The following is a 21695-nucleotide window of genomic DNA, read 5'->3' on the forward strand; positions in this document are numbered from 1 at the left end:
GAAAAATAAAAGTATTTTCTCTAAGTCTGTAGAGTTACCTAATAGAACAAGAGGATGGGCGGTGAGGAGGGGAGTTTGACAGGCACCCTAATGATCCTCCTAATTCTGATGAATGCAAGGCTGGAGCCCATATTATGCTATGTATTTTCATAAAGCTCATGCCAACACTAATTGATTACCCTCATTAATGGATTATTAATATAAAAGGAGCTTCAGTTGGAGAGTACCACACATGAGCTCACAGTTATTACCTAGGCTTGGTGCACAAGTAGTTCTAAAAAACTGTCTTTTTGACTCTTCCACTGCTCACAGGAAGCAAAATTGGTAGTGCCTCAATGTCAATCAACTGTGACACAGTCGTAGTATAGAATTCTAGGCAGCCATTAAACACAGTAATGTAGATTATAGTTACTGACATGGTAAGGACCCCGAGATACCTACAGTATAATGACTGGGGAAAGAGAAGCAGCTGCCACAATAATGTTTATGGTATGATTCTAATATAGTTTTGTAAAGAAAAAAATGTATGCATAGAAAAAACTTAGGTGGGGGGAAGTCACGGGTTATATTCTCTCCTTTCTTTGCTGTTTGAATTTTTGTTTTTATAAAAAGAATATGTAATTAGAAAATTTATAAAAAAATTATTGCATTCTGGAAGCAAAATGTTTTGGTTTTGAATCATTTTTGTGCAGAACTTCAACCTGAGAGCACATCTCAATGCCATATTCCTTGCTTTTTTTTTTTTTTTTTTTTTGAGATGGAGTCTTGCTCTGTTGCCCAGGCTGCAGTGCAGTGGCGTGATCTTGGCTCACAACCTCCGCCTCCCAGGTTCCAGGGATTCTCCTGCCTCAGCCTCCTGAGTAGCTGGGACTACAGGCATGTGCCGCCACGCCTGGCTAATTTTTGGTTTTTTTAGTAGAGACGGGTTTCAGCATGTTAGCCAGGATGGTCTTGATCTCCTGACCTCGTGATCTGCCCACCTTGGGGATTATAGGCATGAGCCACCACACCTGGCCTCAATGCCATATTCTTTACAAATACCACAGCAGAACATTAAGGGACAAGATAAGAGAAATTGAATCAAATACAGCAGGAGTTGATGCTGTCTGATTTCTGTATGGGACCTGTCTCTAAAACATTGAAAATATGGGGAAGAGACACACGGGAGGGAGGGGCCCCAGGCTTCTACAGTCTGGGCTTTCCTCGAGGTTGTATTAAGGAAGTAACGTCATCATGTCAAAGCTACTTGCACTGGGTGCACAAAGAGTACAACAGCAGTCTTTTGAAGGAGGGTGATGTGTCTGCTGGACATTGGGGCAGACAAGGGCACAACCAGGCTCCCAGCATGTCCAGAGCCACAGAACAAACAGGCCAAGGTTTATCTGGGGAGATTATAATGTTCCAACATATGATCATCTGATAATGCAAACTCTATCCAGGTCCTGAGGCTCTGGACAAACTGCTGCACTGCTTCTTCCTCTTCTGCCCCCTGCACCGCATTCACAGGTCCACAATGCCAGTGGGATCAAAGAGGTGAAGGGCCACGCACAGGTCCTGCTCCCCAATGGCATGTACATTCATACTTGGGCTGCAGAGAGGGGAGCGATGGCCCAGCTGGCTTGGTAGGCTTGGGAACATGAACCAAGGAGAGGTAAGACCTGGCAGAGTGGGGCCTCACACTCGTTTTGAAAGACTGAGGCAGTAAAAGCAGGAGGGGTTTTGGAGGTGGGTGGGTCTGAAGATGCTGTTAATGCTGGACTATGCAGGGAAGGATTCTCTGCTGCCCTTAATGTTGCCCCTCCTCCCACAGCTGCTGGCCCTTCAGTCATTCACGGCTCAGCAGCACATCCTTCGGAAGACGTACAGGGAGAGGGAAGTGGAAGGTACAAGAAAGTTCAGGCAATTTCTCCCATTCTCTGTGACCCACAGAAAGTTCAGTTTTGGGGGAAAATTTTGCAACCAAAAGTTTTAAAAAAATGTAAATGTTCTATGAGTTTTCAAGTGCTTTGGTTTCTGGGCTCTGTCAAATGGGAACGGACCCAAGTTTGATAGTGGGGCCTCTAATTTTTGCAAGAAGTCCCATCTTATGAAGGACGATAGAGGGGGAAAGTAAGAAAGCTGGGAAGTAGATACCTCATGTGACATACATCTTGTCTTACTTTCTCAATTGAATTTTACCCTTAGATTCTGCCTCTGTTACTAAGCAGAGGAGAGTGGGTATAAAGATGCAATTTAAAATTTTGATTTAAAATATTATTATGTAGTAAATTTGACTTTTTTCCTTCTGTAGAATTCTGTAAATGTTAGCACATGTATAGATTCATACAACCACCACCACAATCAGGATGCAGAACAGTTCCATCACCTTCCAAAAATCCCCTACCCCATCTATAACCCCTAGCAATCATTGATCTGCTTTTCATCATGATAGTTTTATCTTTTCAAGAATGTCCTATAAATGGAATGACTGGCTTGAGATTGGTTTCTTTCACCCAACATAATGTCCTTGGTACTCATTCAAGTGGTTGTGTGTATCAATAGTTCATTCTTTTTTACTGCAGAGTAGTATTCTATTGTATGGATGTACCACAGTTAGCTTAACCATTCAACTGTTAAAGTGCATTTGGGTTGTTTTCAGTTTTTGGTTATCACAGATTAAGCTTGTGTGAACATTAGTTTATAGGTGTTTGTGTGAACATGAGTTCTGATTTCTCTAGGATATGTATATAGAAGTGGGATTACTTGGTTATATGCTAAGTGTTTGTTCAACTTTATAAGAAGCTGCCAAACAATTTTCTAGAGTGGCTGTACCATTTTGCATTACCACTAGCAATGCAGGAGAGTTACAGTTGTTCGACATCCTCACCATCACTTGGTATCATCAGTATTTTTTATTTTGGCCATTCTAATAGGTATGTAATGGTATCTCACCATGGATTTAATCTGCATTTCCTAAATGGCTAATAATATTGAACATCTTTTAATGGGCTTATTTATCATCCTTGTGTCCTCTTTGGTAAAATATCTGTTAAGTCATTTGCCTATTTTTAAATTGAGCTGCTTATATTTTTATTGTTGAATTTTAAGAGTTATTTATGTAAAAATACAATCTTATTGTGATGGTCAGAGGAGGTGAGAACAAAGGAAGAGAAATAGATCCTTCCTTTCCACTGTCTGAAAGGGATGAAAGGGGGACAGAAGAAAAAAAATAAGCTTAGATGGAGCTACATATATGATTTTACTCTCTTCTCATATCCTGGAAAATAATCATACTTACTGCTTCGTAATCTGCCAGTTCCAGCCTCGCTTTATTCTGCATTGTCCTCTTACAGAGATAGATGGCTGAGGGAAGAAAAGAAATGACAACATGTACAAAACCAGCAGCACAATGGAATTATAAGCCCATCCATCCATCTATCCATCCATTCACCCATTCATCCATCCATCCAGCCAGCCATCCCGCCCGCCCACCCTTGCTGTGTGCCCAGCACTGCCCTGGGAAAAATATGTTTTCTAAGTGGACATCATGACCCCTGACCTCTAGAAATCTTTTTGTAGTCATGATCAGATGAGGACTCCTCCATATTCCAATCCTGAAAACTCCCCTTCTTCCTCCTTACTCTGCTTCACCCTGAACATTCTTCACTTGGAGTGATATTTCACAAACATGACCACATTACTCCTGTGCCTAAAAGCTTTGCCTTGAATCCTCAATGGCCTCAGAAATAAGGCTGGGTTCATTAGGGTGGCAAATATGGTTCTTTATGATCCGCTCAGTGCTTATCTCATCAACTTCTTCTCCCTCATGCAGGCACTGGGAGGCCACCAAACTCTTTTAGATTCATTCCTTTGTATATGCGTCCTTTTTGTGGAAGGTCTTTCTCTCTTCTCTCCTTCCCTCTGTCTATCTGGCAACCTCCTACTAATCTTTGAAGACCCAGGTTGGTGTTTCAGATAGCATCTACACATCCTCGACCATGGAACTAAATTCCATTGCACTGAAATCCTGTATTTACTAGACTGTCCCCTGCTCTAGGCTGAAGTCTCTTTAAGGGCAGAGGCTATGTCCTGCTCAGCTTTCATCCCTGTCCCTAGCACCAGAGCCTGTCTTGCCAGGTACAGTAAAAAGGCTATGGGAAGGGAAGACAATTTAGGTTTCTCAACCCAGGCTAAGGAAAGGTTTTTGGCCCGTGGTTTCCCTGTTTCTTCCTCAAACGTGGCCTTCATCATCACTTCTCCCTACCTTTCCTTCTTCAATGTCTTCCTCCTTCTCCAGAGCCAAGTGGAACAATCCAGGGAAACCAGTAGATGAATGGCATAAATAAATGAACAACAGAATGATCAAGAGGGAGTGCCAGAGAGAACCTGTGATCATTTTGTTGTTGGACAACAAGATCTCTTTACTAAGAGATCTCTAGTCAACTCTTTGCTGGATCAACCTACTTCATTCATTTGTTCTGAAAAATTTACTGATACCTATGACATTTTGGAGCCTGGAAGCTGGCAGCCTACCCTCTGGCATGCCCACACTTCTGGCAAATTGTGTGCTCATAAGAGTCAGTTGTGGTTGTTCCCAAATCTGCTTATGTCAGGCACATCTGTTATTTTAATCACACAAGTTCACTAAATATTACATGTGTCAATGAAACTAATGTGCAAAGAGAGAGAGTGTTGCTTCTATGAAAACTCAGTTGAATGATCTGGAACAATTTAATGAAGGACAGTCAGCTAAGACAGTCGCTGGTGAATTTGATACAGGTGAGATAACTGGAAAAAGGAAGAAAAATAATAAAAATCTAGGAGGGGCCAATGTACAAAAGACTACAAAAATGTCTTTACATTCTTGCTGCACTTTAAAGACACCAAAACAGGGTAGTTTATTTTGAGTGTGGTTGATTTAAGAAACTAAAATCATTCAGCTCATAATCAAAGAGGACACTGTGGTCCTACCTCACAAGGCTGTCAGATGAGTGTTCCTTTGTATATCTTACCCTTCCATGAGGTGCTTTAAGGTGTACATATGTCATTTTAAAAATGATTTTCTACTTACCAACTTTTCCAATGAACGAAGCAGCTATAGTGCTTCACTGGGTCTGATAAAGGGGTGTCTGATCTATCACAAAGTACCTCCTTCAGTCTCTTGGAGTCCTGGCAGAATTAGGGACAACCTCAGGCAGGAAGCTTGACATGTCACCAGCCCCACTGGGCCAGGTCTTGATTACCTTTGAGCAGTGCAGGTCACTGGAGGTGGCAGCTGCTTTGACAATGCTGCCCTGGACAGTATTTTGCATTTGCCGAATGTAAAACTCAGAAAAGGCTAACCCGGATTTGACTATGGGTTTTATGCAGGCAGAGTCATCCCAAGAAATGTCCAAAGGGGACAGCTGGGTCAAAATGGGGCAGGGGGGTTGTGAAGTGAGGTATTATACATGGAATGCAGAGCTGGGGTCACTCCTGATGGCCATGAGTCACAGGGTCACACGCTACTAGCTAATGTCCCTGTGCCTAAAGTCACACAAGAAATCTTTTCACCACAACAAGGAAGGTGGGATGTGACTGTTCTTGGCACAGAACTCCCTGGGGCTTGTCTGCATCCCAGAGTGCCTTCACCAGGGCTTGCTCTAACTTCCAACCAACTCTAGTGACTACTGGTGACAACAGTCAGCCCTACAAGAGGGCATCTGGAGGAACTGTCTTAAGCTCAGATACTGGTTTCTCTTGGATATTTAATTTCTTACCAAAAAATTTATATTTCCTTGTCCTTACATCTGGCATTGCACCCTTACCTATATCTCATATCTCACTTAGACAAATCCACTGCCATCTCAAGTTCACCATGTGCCACCAAAGTGGAACATATTTAAAAATTGTATAAAGGGAACAGATTCATGTATTATATGTGCTATTGAATTTCTTAAAAAAAATTGAGCTTATCGAATTTCAATGTACTGAAGAAACTGACCCCTTTCTGTACTTTCTGCCTTTACTAGCAACATCATTATGTACCTCAATCTCCTAAACTAGGGAACCTATAACTCACTTATTTCTCTATTTTCTTCATACTCTCTGATGACTTTTTAGAATTACAGCATTTTAGCACTGGAGGTAACCTTGGCAACCATGAAGTACAGGCCCCTCATTTACAGATGGGGAAACTAGAGGCCCAGAGAAGTGAAGTGATGGACTCAAGGGCTAGTTAGTGATGGAGATGGAATTAGAATTGAAGCCCAGTGCAGAGTTTTCTCTATGATATTCACCAATCCATTTACTCAATCACTCATTCAGAAATGTACTGAGTGTCTCCTATGGGCCAAGTATTGTTTTAGGTGCTGGAAAAATCACCATTGTAGCAGCTACTGCTTCCATTGAGCCCACTGAATATCGGGGACTATTTGACTAAGTCACAGCCCTTACTTCATCCTCCACAGTCCACTCACTTGATCCCCCACAGTCCCCTTGCTTGATCCCCCACAGTACAATGGTGATTTTTCAATCTCCGACATAGAATTTGACAGAGTGGGGACCAGTAAATGGTTGTTGATTGAATGAAAGTGTCTGGTACTTCATCAGTCTAAATCATACTATATTGAATTCTTAGCTTCAGTTTCACATGCTTCCTGGTGAGAGGGTCACCATTGTAGCAGCTTGATCCCCCACAGTCCACTCGCTTGATCCCCCACAGTCCCCTTGCTTGATCCCCCACAGTCTGCTTGCTTGATCCCCCACAGTCCGCTTACTTTATCCTCATAACAAATCTACGAGGTGCGTTCTGTAATTACCCCCATCTTATAGATGAACCAATTTCTTCCCAAGTTGGGAAAAAACTTGGGAAAGTGTGTTCATTGTTGGGGACCCACAATAGCTTCCCCAAACTGCTGACTCCATTCTAAACATCTCTCCTTGACGGCCAGGGCCTTTTTATAAACCCGCCCCTCCCAAGCTATTCAGCCTTCTCAATCATTCGTCACATAAAACCTCTGAATACTCAGGCCAGATCCGCACCATGCCTTTCTTCCCTGCATCATGCTGCTTCTCCCAGCCTCGGATCCTTGCAGGGAAAGGCTGTGACTTATTCAAATCTCTGACATAGAATTTGACAGAGTGGGGACCAGTAAATATTTGTCGATTGAATGAAAGTGTCCAGTACTTCATCAGTCTAAATCATACTATATTGAATTCTTAGCTTCAGTTTCACATGCTTCCTGGTGAGAGGTTCACCTCAGTCATAATAACATCAACCAGCATCCCAGTGGCAATAATACTAACCTCACCCCAGTAGTGATACCAACTACCACCCCGTATTAACTCAGAGAACCTTATATGCATTTCATTTAATCCTAACAAAACAACACTAGGAGACAACTGCTGTTACTACTCTAATCTTAATATGAGGTCTCTGAGGCACAGAGAGGTTAAGTAATTTGCCAAGATCACCCAGCTAGCGGAACTGGTTGATCCTGGGGGCTCACTGTGCTGGATTCTCTCTTGGTAAATACATCCTGATTTTGTAACTAAACTGCTTTGGAAACCCTGGGGAGTACTGGTTTTTCTTTGTTTTGGAGACAGGGTCTTCCTCTGTCACCCAGGCTGGAGTGCAGTGGCACAATCATGGCTCACTGCAGCCTTGAACTCCTGGGCTCAAGTGATCCTCCCATCTCAGCCTCCCGAGTCCCTGGGATTACAGGTATGTACCACCATGCCTGGCCCCTGGTGAACACTTCTGCATCCTGAACCTTGATTTCTCCCTCTGATTTGCCATAATTGAGGCACAGGAATTTAAAATAATTTTTCTTTAGTGAGAGCCTGAAACAAACTGTCATTTCTCTCCCTGTTCATGATGCACAATTAAAATTATGAAATGAAGAACACCTGTAGACACAGGGCGCTGATGCCCTTTAGTACTCAGCATAAGATGGCCTAAGCTTTGTGGAAGAAAATATTTTAATCTTACTTGGGCCCAGGTATCTGGTCTGACCATCCTCCCACCCTCTCCACTGCCTGGAAAAATAGTGGTTTTCACATTTACAAGGGCACACGTTGCTGCATGGAACTGAGCTATAATTACTCAAATTCCAAGCTGGGCTTTCATGAGCAGTCTTTTCAGCCTCAGAAGCACTAGTTTCATGAGCAGTCAAATGCAGCTCTCGCTTGCAGCCGGAAGCCTTCCTGGATCCACTTATCACATTGGTCAGGGTGCAGCACAGTGTCAGAGGGCCCACGGTGGTGCCTGTGGATAGCCAAGCAGACAGCCCCAGGGCCTGCCCTTCTGCATGACTGATGTCCTCCACACTTGGCCATGGAACAACTCCAGCCTTAGTAGGTAACAGCTCACTGGTATTTCATCCTCAGGTTGGCTCCCTGTTGTCAGTTTCCTCTTGCTTGAACATGTGACTCCAAGGTTGTATCTTATCCCAGTGGTCTCCCAGATAGGCTCCCCTGATCACCACCTAGCTGCACATCTCCCTCCCGCTCATCACAGCTGCATCTGCCTTCCTGTCTTAAACAATTCTGCAAAGAAGCTGCAGGACTCATTGAGTGTCCCAGTCCCCAGGAGAGCCACAGACCAGACTGCCACAGCAGCTGAGTCAGCAGCAATGATGCATGCAAAGGGGCAGTGCTGCTGCTACAACCTTCAGGCATGTCACGTACAGGACTGTGAAAGAAGCATGGGTTTTGGAGCCACTCAGATCTGAGTTCGAGTTCTGCTCCCTCTAGTGAGTGTCTGTTGATCACCTTCAATAAAGAACCAGAACTGTCAGTGGATATTTACTGAGCACTAACTCTGCCTCAGACATGGGCTATGCACTGGAGATATGAGAATGCACAAGCTGGACCAGCCTCTGCCCTTGAGGCTTACAATCAAGGGAGCATTCAGACAATGTGGTAGTGTGAGGGTGTGGCCTCTCTGGGCCTCAGGTTCTTTCTCTTAAGCATAGTGATAATATAACTTCTGCAGAGAACTGGCATATAGGAATATTAAATAATCTCCATTGAGAGTATGTGGCAGAAGAAGTCTTGTAGGTTCCCGTCTGGAGAGAGAGAACTCCCAACTTCACTCACTCTTTATTTTCCTAGTCCAGGATGACTTCTGTATACCTGTCTCTGGTCTCTCTCCTTTTTCTACATTGCAACTATCAAGAACACCAAAAGGTTCTTAGTAAGTTTTGACAAGTCTGTGAGAACAGAAAGGGCCAGGAAGAGGTAGCCCCTTGATCCAGCCCTCCCTGAAGCCCTATCCCTGGAAAGAACAATTAAAAGTCACCATCCCATAGTGTTGCTGTGGATCCTGGTTCTCCATGGCCCCAAGATGAACATACTGACCACCCTTGATAAGATTTTTCTTCCCTCTCCTGCTTCCCCTCCAAGGACTACACCTTTCAGTGAGCTGGGCCTTCCTCTGTTATGTGGAATAGAAAATTTGTTATAAAGCAACAATATGAGAAAGCACTAAGCAGAAAGGACCCTCCTGCCCATGTACCACAGTTGCCCACACCAAGCATTTGTCTTCTGCACACCCAGAAGTGACACACAGTGTGGGCTGTGGCTTCAGTTCTCACCATAGTCAGTGTTTTCAGGTTCCCAGCAGTTCGAAGGCCAGAAGTATGGAGCCTGCAAAGGAGCATGGGTGTCAGGGCTCATAGGTGTGCCATGCCTGCACTTCCCTCCCACATCCAGGGAGGAGCCTCCCTGATGGCAGGCTCTCCCCCAACTCCTTCCTGCTGATGCTTCCCCACAATGCTCTCCTCTTCTCTAATGCAGCTGAGGTGAGTCATTGACAAATAAAATGTAAGGTAAGCAAAACAAATGCAAAACAAATGCAAAAATGAGAAGTTTTGTTTACAGGGAAATATATTCTCATCCTGAGACAATAGAGGTCTAAGTACAAAAGTCAGGCTGGCATAACTTACTGGGCACCTAAGCCCATGTTCCTTTTCTCCCTTTAACCTAGTCTGAAGAACTCTTCTCCTAAACCCTTTGGTTAGACCTTGACTCAAGCCCGTATCCTCTGCCCTCATTAACCTCTAGGGAAGGATCTGGGAGAAGGAATGTAAAATGGGTGGGGAGGGTGATTAGGTAGCAAATAGAAACTTCACTCTGGAGAAGGCAGCATGAGACAGTAGAAAGATCAAGGTCTGTGCTATCAGGCTCACTTAGGTTCAAATTAAGGCTGCTCCTGGATTTACTAAATGACACTTTAATTCTGTGAGCACTTCAGTTTTCTTATCTGTAAAATGGGTGATATATACCCCCTAAAGTGTGCTTTTCAGAATAAATGAGGAAATCTGTACAAAGTGTCTACGATGGTCTGAATGTCTGCGTCCCCCTCAAATTCACATGTCGAAATCCTAATCCCCAAGGTGATGGTATTGGGAGGTGGGGCCTTTGAAGCCCTCACAGATGAGATTAGTGCCCTTATAAAAGAGGCCTGATATAAGCTCCAGGTCCTGTCTGCCCTGTGGGGATGCAGCTAGAAGGTACCTTCTATGAGCCAGACAGCAGGCCCTCACCAGACACCAAATCTGCCGGCACCTTGGTCTCGGACTTGCCAACCTCCAGAACCATGATTAGTAAAATTTTTTTGTTTATAAGATACCCAGTTTATGGTATTTTGTTGTAGCAGCCCAAAGGGACTAAGGCCCAGGGCATGGTAGGCTCTCAATGACAGCCTTTTACTATTCTCTAAGTGGGTCACCCAATGGTCCAGACGAAAGTTCTCTTGGCTTTCCCAGTGCTGATGAGGAGTGAGGGTTACTCCCTCAAATATCTCTAGGTTTCTTTGTAGTTCTAAGCTGAGATCAGAAGATGTTGAGAAGAAAAGGTTCTTCAGGAGGAGGAGCCAGCAGGCTTACCTGGAAACGATAAAAGGTACCATCATCCTTCATGGTGAGAACATGGTCCGAGATTGGAAAGATGTAGCCCTGGGCAGCGATAAGGCTTCCCAAGTGTATTGCTTCAACTGTAAGAACAGTGCATAGAGAGAGAAGGAATTAGGAAGCAGGTTATTTGGCTGAAAATTAAGCTGGGAGATCAGAAGTCAACTGTCATCACCCCCAGATGACTGTGTTGATGACATGATTACCCTTGCTCAGTGTGGGGGTGAGGAGGGGAGATGCCAATGGCTGGAAAGGGCCACTGTGTGTCTGGTACTTGTATGAATCCCACCTCCAAGAGTCTGACATTGCTTCACTTCTCTCCACCCTGACCTTCAGAAGAAAGTCTGGCTTCAGGGTCAAGGGCATAAATTCTGGCATAGATGAACCTGTATTTAACCAAGTGAGATATTTCACTTGAAGTTATTAGCAGTGTCTGGTACAGGTCAAATACTCCATAAGTGCTGGCAGCTCTGATTCATATCAGTTTCATCATCCCCAGCAGTAAGAATGCAGCCTCACTACCCATAGAGACATAGGACTCCCACTGCGTTCCCCAGTATGACAGTCCCATCAGGGATGAGAGGGGTGTTACCCTTCTCTTATGGACAGAGAGGAAAACCTCACTTCCTTTGAAAATTAGAGGAGGGACACTGAAGTGGGCAGTGACAGAGAGAGGCCAACCTGATAGAAATACTTATATTTTTGCCACAATCAATCTGTTCCTTTGTTCCTTTAGCATCAGCCATAAATAGATGCACATAGGAAGTTGAGAATATAGGTGGGGCATGGTAGCTCAGGCCTGTAATCCCAGCACTCTGGGAAGCCGAGGTAGGCGGACTGCTTGAGTTTAGGAGTTTGAGAACAGCCTGAGCAACATAGCAAGACCCTGTCTCAATTAAGAAATTTTTTAAAAAAAGGTTAAGAATTTAGATTTATCCTGAGCAGAGCTAAGAAAAAATAACAAACCTCAATGCTTCTACCACAAAAAGTAATCTTTCACAAATCCAAAAGTACTGTTACAGGTTAAGACTAATTTTTGGACATGGAAATTGTTAATGTGCTCAGGGAGTCTCTAGCAATTATTAATTTCATGAGCTCTGACTTTTTAAAGTAGTTTGCTTTGGCTTTACTTGCAAATTTTTCAAGAAGTTGAATACAATGCAATGTTTTGCTTATTAAGAACCACCTATTCTCCTTTGAAAGAAACATACATGTAACTGGTGGAATTAGAATGAATGGAGTTTTATTTTACTTACTTAGTGATGACAAATTTGCTATTATTATTATTATTTTTTTCAGAGACAGGTCTCACTCTGTCACCAAGGCTGGAGTGCAGTGGCACAATCACAGCTCATCGCAGCCTTGAACTCCTGGGTTCAAGTGATACTTCTGCCCCAGCCTCCCAGGTAGCTGGAACCACAGGCACATGCCACCACATCTGTCTAATTTCTTTTATTTTTACATTTTTTTTGTAGAGGTAGGGTCTTGCCATCTTGCTCAGGCTGGTCTTGAACTCCTGGGCTCAAGGAAGCCTCCCAGCTCAGCCCCCCAAAGAGCTGGGATTACAGGCATGAGCTACCATGTCTGGCCAGTTTGCTTTTTAAAGTCTATAAGCTTCAAGAACCATGAGTCCAGCTAGAACAGAAGTTTCATCAGCAGCAGCTGCTCCTTCCCCATAGGAGAAAGAACAAAATCCTGTAGGAAGGTGACTTTCATGCCACCAGTCTTGGAGCTAAGACTCTACCTTCATTCTCTGAGCAAAAATGTTTTTGCTTAGACATTGGCAATGGGGCCAGGTGCGGTGTCTCACACCTGTAATCCAAGCACTTTGGGAGGCCAAAGCAGAAGAATTGTTTGAGGTCAGGAGTTCAAGACCAGCCTGGATAACACAGTGAGATCCCCATCTCTACAAAGAATAAAACAAAAAATTAGCTGGGTGTGATGGTACGAGCCTGTAGTCCCAGCTACTCGGGAGACTGAGGTGGAAGATAGCCAGGGAGGTCAAGGCTGCAGTGAGCTATGCTCGTGCCATTGCACTCTAGCCTGGGTGACAGAGTGAGACCCTGCCTCAAAAAACAAAAAATAACCACAGGAAACTGGCTGATGGGAAGAAGAAACGAGAGAGGGGCAGACGCTGGATCTGGCTGTTTCCCAAGGCCTTGGTTTGCCTCATCTCCCCCCTTCTATTCCCAGTTGACAAATTGTTCTTAGCTCCGCTCCTCCTCAGCCACTTCTCAGAAGCCCAAACAGGCCCCAATACCATAGTGTCTTCCCAAGGGCATCAGAGTGTAACAGATTTTCATAGAAATAACTCTCATCATTCAGGATCCTTCACAGAAGCTTCTCACGCCAGGGCTGGAGGATTCCTGAAGCTCATTCTCACATACTGCTAGCCAATTTAGGATTCTCATTATAGTAATAATAAAATATATGTCAGGAACACAATGATTATTTTAGGAGGCAAAGAAGCCAGTGCTCTTGGAAGAGAAAAGGTGGCCATGAGGAAATACGTTCCTTAGTTTAGCATTATAATCACAGGAAATACTGACTTTAAATACGTGTAACTAAACAGGTATATGCTGATCCAGTCCAGGCTTTCCAGAGGACTCAGAGGTCCAGGCTGCATCAGGGACAACATATAGGGAGTTGCTTTGGGTTCTATCCCTTACATAGGGTTAGCATTTATAGTTTTTCCCCCGTGAATCAAGAACGTGACTACAGTTAAGAATTTTCGCTAGTTGTGAGCGTAGCCACTAATGAAGCGGGTGAAAAGACTCAGGTCACTTCTATGAATGATCTGCTTTTCTGGCACTCAGAGTTCTAACAACTGTATATAATTAAACTGCATAGAAACTGTATTGTTTTGCAGGCAACAGTAGATTAGAAATGTTGGGTTAAAACACAGGAGTGCCAAGCTGACACACTGATTCCCGCAGGAAATCACAGCTGAAGGTCACAGATCCAGAATGGGTACTTGAAAAAAATCTTCAAAAAGCATTGTGGTTCGGGGCCATTTAATTTGGGGCAGATAAGTTTAATCACGCCAATGTCCATTAAGAACATCAGAGTGTATTAGTGGATCTTTATAAATGTGACCTTCAGGCATCAAGAATACTCACTTAATCAAGGCGAAGGAGTATGTAATAAATTCAGAAAAGTATTAACTAATAGCACAGGGGAATAAGCTTTACTTATCTTGAATTTTTATTTTTCTGGAACACCCCCCCTCCCCGCCATTTCCTAATTACGCTGTGAAAATAAATTTTGCTGCCTATTTTCCGGTGGGAGGACAGATTTGGAAATTGTTTTATTGGCCAGGGTTTTGTTGTCGTTTTCCTGGTAAGGACTTCCTAATTGAAATGCACAATTAAAGTTGAAAAAAACATCATTCCTTCACTTCTTGCAGAAGCAGAAAACAGAGGGAGTCTTAGCAAATAATTAAACATCTTAATTGTGGATCAGGCAATCTAATTTTAAGAGCTGGCTCTAGAAGGCTGTTCAGTGACAGTGCTACAACTTATCTTTAATTGCTGCAGCTAACGAGAATTCAACTCATTTCACACACATTATTGTACGGGGCTCTTTGGCATGCTAAATAGTTGCTCATTTCCTCAAAGCGTGATTTAAATTTACAGACAAATATTCAGGAGAAAATAAATTAATTTTGTTTGTAAATAGAGTGATTCCACATCTTGGAACTCACATTTACAGGACCAGCTCTCAGGAGGGTGGGAGAATCTAGTCTGGAACTTGGTGATGGGATGTTTACTGATACCAGGGGAGAGAAGGGAAGGTCAAAGGTCAAGTACCTGGGTCCTCAATGGAAAGGTTCTTCATAAGCCACTGCACAACGTCAGTACCTGCAACGACAAAGCAGTTTCAGCTGAAGACCTCCTGGGTGTTTAACACTGTGGCAGAAGAAACATGTTCACCTAAGAGAATCCTAATTCCAATCAGTCCACACTGTAGAGCAGGATAATATGGACACTTTTTTTTTGTCCTAACCAACCCTTTCCATTCTTCAGTACACTTCCATAGTTACAATTCCATTCTCGTCCAAAAAACACTCACTTCTGATGATGCAGGATGAGCTTATATTCACATTTCTAGGCAGTGTCTATAGAGGACTTCCCGAGACATGCTAGGTGAAGCTTTATCATGCCTGGCCCCCGGACCATTTCTTGAAGAAGGAGGCCTCTTCAGCTCCCTACCGTCAATTACAAGGGCTGACCAACACAGGTGACCTCATAGGTTCTTGCAAAACTCTCATCTCTTTTGGCACAGGCCTATCCTGAATGAATGTGCCCCTGCATTTGTGGCAGAAACGTCTATGTATTCACCAAGACCTCTTTCCTCTCCTCACTGTGCCATAGCTAGATTACATTTCCAGACTTCCCCGCACTTAGATATGGACTGAGTTCTACCCATAGAATGTGGGTAGAAACGGCATATGCCACTTCCAGACCTGGACCATAAAAACTCCTACGTGGCTCTCCATAGCTCTGGCCCTTTCAATCCCATCTGCTGGCTGGATGTGAAGACCTGGGGGAACGCAGAGTCACAGTAGGGAGGGAGTCATGGTTCCAGCCATGGACATTATGCCCATGTGGGGCTCTGACTTGATGAGGAATAAACTTTGTTGTGTTCAGCCCCTGAAATGTGGGACTTAGCTATTTTGGTAACTAGTATTACCTTAATGAATATAAATCTTAACAGTCTGAAGTAACTTTTAAAGCTTGTCTACTCTAACCCTAGCCAATACACAAGTCCCATTCACAACACCCTGGACAAGAGATGCTGTAACCTGTGTTTAGAATGCCTAGTACCTGGGAACTCACAAACTTCCCCCTACCCAGCCTGACCCAGTTAAATCAGCCTTGATTTATCTGAAAAGAAACTTGCCCCTCTCTGACTTCCTCCCTTTGGCCTCAGTTTTGCCCTTTGATGATAGAAACACAAACCCCAACCTAACCACTCTGTGCGACAGCCCTTCAGCTATTCGGACAGTCCTGCAGCATACCAGCGACGTCCTCCCTCCAAGTGCAACAGGCCCGGTCCCTCAGCTGCTTCCTTGCATGGCCTGGACTGGAGTTCCTCACCATATGTTCCCAATCCTCTGAATATGTTCTCTTCTGTCTGCCTCTCTTTGAAAATATGACCCACAAACGATGTTCTGAGAGCAGCACTGTGTACATGGGAGTAGAGGAGTCCAGTTTTCTGGAAGGTTCTGAATTTCTGGTCAACCTACCTTTGCCACCCAAAGATCTCACTTTAAACCAGTGCAGACCATTGAAGGTGTGACGTTGTCACCTCTGAATTGTTTGATGGAACACAGCCTGCAAGGGAAGACATTTCTAGACATCAGAGTCCTACCGTGGGTCCGAGGCTTTGGTGCGAGGGAGGGGATGTGCCAAGGACTCTCCTGGGCTGGATTCCTGGCTGAAGGCCTGGGGATCCAGCCGAGGGGCTTCATGAGGATTGCCCTCTTCCCAGAGAGCAGATTTCTTAGATATGTGACTGGTGGCCAGAAGTGGGACTGGTACGGGACAGGGAGCCTAGACATTTTGTTTCTCTCTGGGTCCACGGCAGGTGAAGTAACCCTGCACAGTGGGACCCCCAGGGCCATCCTGGTCCTCCTGTGTGCCCCAGTTCCACCGACACAGCCTTGCAATTTTGCAGTTTCCCTGCGTCAACCTCAAAGGCAGCACTTCTAGGCTTCTCTTCACTCTTACTGCTCCTGGACGGCATCTGTGAGTTAAACTTTAGATCAAAAACATTCCTATTCATTTGTATTTAGAGAGAGAGAATGAATAGGCGTGTGTACATGTGCCTGTGTGTCCCTTTCCTCCAAATTCTACAAGTTCAACATTTGTCCCAGGAAATGAAGAACAAAGCAGAAATCAAATAAGAACTGTAGCCCCAAGCTGGGAGTGGGAGAGAGATTCTAACCTGTTTTTTCCTCAAAAGAAAAATAGTTCTGGCTGGGTGCAGTGGCTCATGCCTGTAATCCCAGCACTTTGGGAGACCGAGGCAGGCAGATCACAGGGTCAGGAGTTCGAGACCATCCTGGCCAATATGGTGAAACCCCGTCTCTACTAAAATACAGAAAATTAGCCAGGCGTAGTGCCATGTGCCTGTAGTCCCAGCTTCTTGGGAGGCTCAGGCAGGGGAATTGCTTGTACAGGGGAGGAGGAGGTTGCAGTGAGACGAGATCATGCCTCTGCACTCCAGCCTGGCCACAGAGTGAGACTCCGTCTCAAAAAAGAAAAAAAAAAGTTCTTTTTAGTGGGTTGCCTAGAAACTGCGAGGTTTCCTGCATTAGCCGAGCTCTCCCCCAGGCCTGCGGATTATCTTTCTGCTGAGCTTGCCGAACCATTATTTATCACCTGCCAAGATTGATTACTCACCCTGGGACAATGACAGCCTTTCCTTTCCCCTGTTAATTACTGTCATCATTAATATCCATGTCACTAATTAGTATTCATTCACATTGAAACTCCTTCCTTGCTATCATATCCGCTCCCCCCACCACCCCAACCCCCGGCTCAGCACCATTGTCTGGGTTTCTACCCCCTTTTGGCTTCCTGTGCTCAGTCTTTGGCCTAATTGTTCTCCCCGGTCCACCAGGCCCTGGTTTGCATTGACAGAGCTAAAGGATCACATTTAAGCACTTTTGTTTCTAAAGAAGGGAAAATCACAAAAACCCATTTCCTTTTTCCCTAGCTCCGTGGAGACCACCGAGTGGAGTTTCTTTTCCCTGGTTCAGCCACCAGGACAGCTGCTATCTCATCTGGGGGCTGATGCAACAGTCCTCAGGCCCAGGCAAGGGCTGAGCGGCCGCCCCGGCTGCCTGGGACACTGCACTCCATCTGCAGTGGCATCCACTCTGCCACATGGCAGTGCTTGCTAGGCTTCATCTCAGCACAAGTGGCAACACCTAGAGACAGGGGACATGCTCACTCTCAAGGGCGTTGGATATTCCAGGCTTCCTTGGACCAACCCAGGAGCGGCCAAGCCTCCAGCCTGTGGCAGGGAGTAAACCATTGTGTGTTCACCCCCAGGAACAAGTCAGAAAGGGAAATCTGTCAGTAATCCCAGCACTTTGGGAGGCCGAGACGGGTGGATCACGAGGTCAGGAGATCGAGACCATCCTGGCTAACACGGTGAAACCCCGTCTCTACTAAAAAATACAAAAAACTAGCCGGGCGAGGTGGCTGGCGCCTGTAGTCCCAGCTACTTGGGAGGCTGAGGCAGGAGAATAGCGTAAACCCGGGAGGCGGAGCTTTGCAGTGAGCTGAGATCCGGCCACTGCACTCCAGTCTGGGCGACAGAGCGAGACTCCGTCTCAAAAAAAAAAAAAAAAAAACATTTAGTGATTACGCTGTAGCATCTGACAAGAGTACTCCAAACATCCAAATCCCCAGCAGGAGAAAGCATTTCCATTCTTCGTTTTTCACTTTCCTTTCTTGCCTCTTTCCTTCCTTCCCACTAACCCACAATCACCCTTTCCTTCCTGTTCTAAAGAGAATCTGAAGCAGATTCCTTTTCTGTTCTGTCTAAAATTAATTGTTGCCTTGTTACCATGATCGGTTTCTGGATCTTATCTTAGTCAAGCCGCTTTGCCAAGGACGTAAAGTCAATAAAACAACATAACAAATGCTATGTTGAAACAACATAACAAATGCAGGACGGCCACCCTTTATTCCTACAGATCCTAAAACACGGTCTGGAAGCTTTCTTTCTGAGGCTGATTTATCAATATATATTCCAGGGATATCCACGAAATACACCAGAGGGCACCCAAAACACCTCTCCATTGCATGCATATTTTATTCGTATATTTAAGGATGTATTTATGATATGCAGTTATGGGTTATGTTTCTATATGTGTTATATGTATTTCAATTATGTCTTCTATATTTAAAATCATGTTTATTAGATGACTGGGACCAAACCAAAAGGCCTCTAATAGGCGATTGAATAAATAAATTATGGCTCATTCATGCAATAAATATTTATTAAACAACTACAGTGGAAAAGCATCTTGAGAACAGGGTGTACTATAAAATATTTATGTTGTATTAATTATATATGTGTAGATATCTATAAATATGGAGAAGAAAAATTCTGGATATAGATTTAAATTGTTAACTTTAGGTTACTTTGGGGAGGGGGAGGCATCAAATAATGGGAAATTTCTATTCTTTACATGTCTGTATTATTTGTAGTTCATAGAACATTCATATAATACTTTTACACTAGAAAAATAATTTTATTTTAAAGAGCATAGAGAGAAGAAAGAGGTGGCCTCTGAGGCCAAAGTGGAGATGCTATGGGTAACTCTGGACGGCCTCCGGCTATCCTCAAGCCGTGGTCATTTCCTGCTCTCTGGGGAAAGGGTCAGGAGACTCAAAGCTGTCTTTTTCCTGAGGGGTTAACAGTGGAAGGCTCAATCCTGAGGCTCAATAGTGTGCCTCCAATTGGCCACTCTCTGGCCATCTGCCACTCCTGGAGCCTCAGAGTGACCTTTATAGCCTCTGACAGGGCTGTCCACCCAGAGTCTTGGCCTAAGGGTGACAACCTGCACCTCTCCTCTGTGTTTGTTAGCTTATTTACTCGGGGGACAGTAAGACATAGTGATCTTTTCCTGGTGCCTTTCCATGCTGAATTAACTCTGTTGAGTAAGCTGGTAAGGGGTTTCTGTTTCTGGTTTCAGGCAGACACTCAGAAAATTCAAGGCTTTGTCTTCAGGTGTTTTAAGCTCCTCAAAAACTGTAGCATTTGACAGAGATACTTTCCTCCCATTAATGCATCAGAACCCGGGGAGATCCTAGTATGAAACACTCCTCCAATTCTTCCCAAAGCATTCTATCAATCCGAACCCAGATCAGATTATGCAAAGTTGATAAAAAGACTGGTTCCCATCACCTGCAAATTTCCAGTAACTTGAAACCTGGTGGATTATACAGTACATCATAGTACTGATAAATGAAGCAATTCATAAACTAATTATCAATCTTGACTGTTGGGGAAAGACACTTTCTTTTGAGTAAAACGTTTCTGGAGCCATATGAATGATCAGATGGTTCCTGCCATGAGTGAGGTAGCCATACTCCTCAGTCAAGGTTATGACTCGGTCCATTGGATTTTCACATTCTTGCCAGGCCTCTGCTGGGCCTCTGGGTGGGGAGGGCAGCTTCAGGCCACCTTATCACATAGATGTCACACGCAGGCCAATGCTTATGAAGGGGGAGTGACATTTCCTGAGTGCCCATGGTGTACCAGGCCAGAACTGGGCACTTGACCCTGTTACCACATGCCATCTTGACAATAATTGTGTCCGATACAATAATTATTATATCCATTTTAAAGATTAGGCCCAGAGAGGCTCAAGACCACAGGCTACTATAGATTTAGAGCCAAGGTTGGAATCCAGGCAATTTCATGCCAAGTATTATTTCCACCATACCATTCTGTGTCTCTTAACTCTGAATAACTTTCCAAGTATTGTAAAGAAAAAACAATTAGAAAACTGATCATCTGTATGTATTCAGTTTTTTCCTGAAACAGAGGCATTTAGTGATAATAATAATTGGTATTATTAGCTATTGAACTAATAATTTATTGAGCACTTTCTATATTCCAGGCTTTGGAATAATCCTACTATACTAATCCTGTGTTGTAAATAGCTTATTATTATCTCCATTTTGCAAATGAATGGAAGGATATTCTAAGTAGGGCAATCCTTACAGTCTTAGATCTTCTTTTTTTTCTTTTATGCCTTAGTTGAAAAAAAAAAAGGCAACAATCAGCTGGCAGAGAAAGCTTAACTAAGAGGAAATGTTACACTGGGTTTGGAGGGTGAGCACAATGAGTAGCTGGCAGTAAGACAGAAGGGAACACAGGTGGGAGAAATAGAGTCATGAAAAGTTCAGTGTCATTTTCAAGTAGTATTATTTGGTCAATGGGCTTGAGTTCTTCCAAGGAAAAGTGTGGCAAATTTCACACTCACTTGCTTACCAAGCATAGGAAACAATAAGGTGTGGCATTTATAAAGTCAGACACACTTGAGAACAAATCATGGGGTATCACTTACAAACTGTGGGAACCTGGGCAGGTCCCTTACCCACCACCTGCCCTGATCTCCATTTCTTCATATGTCAGCTAGGGGGAAGTGCTGTCTAGTTAAGAATAAGACCGGGTGGCCAGGTGCGGTGGCTCACGCCTGTAATCCCAGCACTTTGGGAGGCTGAGGCGGGCAGATCATGAGGTCAGGAGATCGAGACCATTCTGGCTAACATGGTGAAACCCCGTCTCTACTAAAAATACAAAAAATTAGCCAGGCGTGGTGGCGGGCACCTGTAGTCCTAGCTACTTGGGAGGCTGAGACAGGAGAATAGCATGAAACCGGGAGGTGGAGCTTGCAGTGAGCCGAAATCAGGCCACTGCACTCCAGCCCCGGCGGGTGACAGAGCGAGACTCTGTCTCAAAAAAAAAAAAAAAATAAGGCCAGGTATACGAAACTCTCTTTACAATGCCTGTTTCATGGTTTTGCTGAAACGAGCTGGTTGTTAGCAAGTCATCTGCTGGCCCTGTGTGTTTATTCCCTCACGTGAAAAGAAGACAGTACGCTTTGGGAGGCTGAGGTGGGTGGATCACCTGAGGTCATGATTTTGAGACCAGCCTGGTTAACATGGTGAAACCCCAAATCTACTAAAAATACAAAAATTAGCTTGGTGTGGTGGCGGGCACGTGTAATCCCAGCTACTTGGGAGGCTGAGGCAGGGAGAATTGCTTCAACCCGGGAGGTGGAGGTTGCAG

At 44.3% G+C, this 21695-nt stretch overlaps 1 protein-coding gene across 12 annotated transcripts in view; it reads right to left on the reverse strand.

Annotated features, from left to right (window-relative positions):
* The window catches only part of RGS6 (regulator of G-protein signaling 6), a 676386-nt gene that overhangs the window by 105783 nt on the left and 548908 nt on the right, over positions 1-21695 (reverse strand). For all 12 annotated transcript variants that reach the window (XR_001006387.1, XM_011983129.1, XM_011983124.1 and 9 more), the window contains 4 exons: positions 14684-14734; positions 10851-10957; positions 9558-9609; positions 3278-3342 (listed from right to left, as the gene is read on the reverse strand). Coding sequence is in view for 11 of the 12 variants with exons in the window: in XM_011983129.1 (XP_011838519.1) it covers positions 3278-3342; positions 9558-9609; positions 10851-10957; positions 14684-14734 (275 nt within the window). In the remaining variant the exon portion in view is untranslated. The remainder of the gene's footprint in view (positions 1-3277; positions 3343-9557; positions 9610-10850; positions 10958-14683; positions 14735-21695) is intronic.

Source organism: Mandrillus leucophaeus, unplaced genomic scaffold, assembly GCF_000951045.1.
Source record: "Mandrillus leucophaeus isolate KB7577 unplaced genomic scaffold, Mleu.le_1.0 Scaffold246, whole genome shotgun sequence".
Lineage (NCBI taxonomy): Eukaryota > Metazoa > Chordata > Mammalia > Primates > Cercopithecidae > Mandrillus > Mandrillus leucophaeus.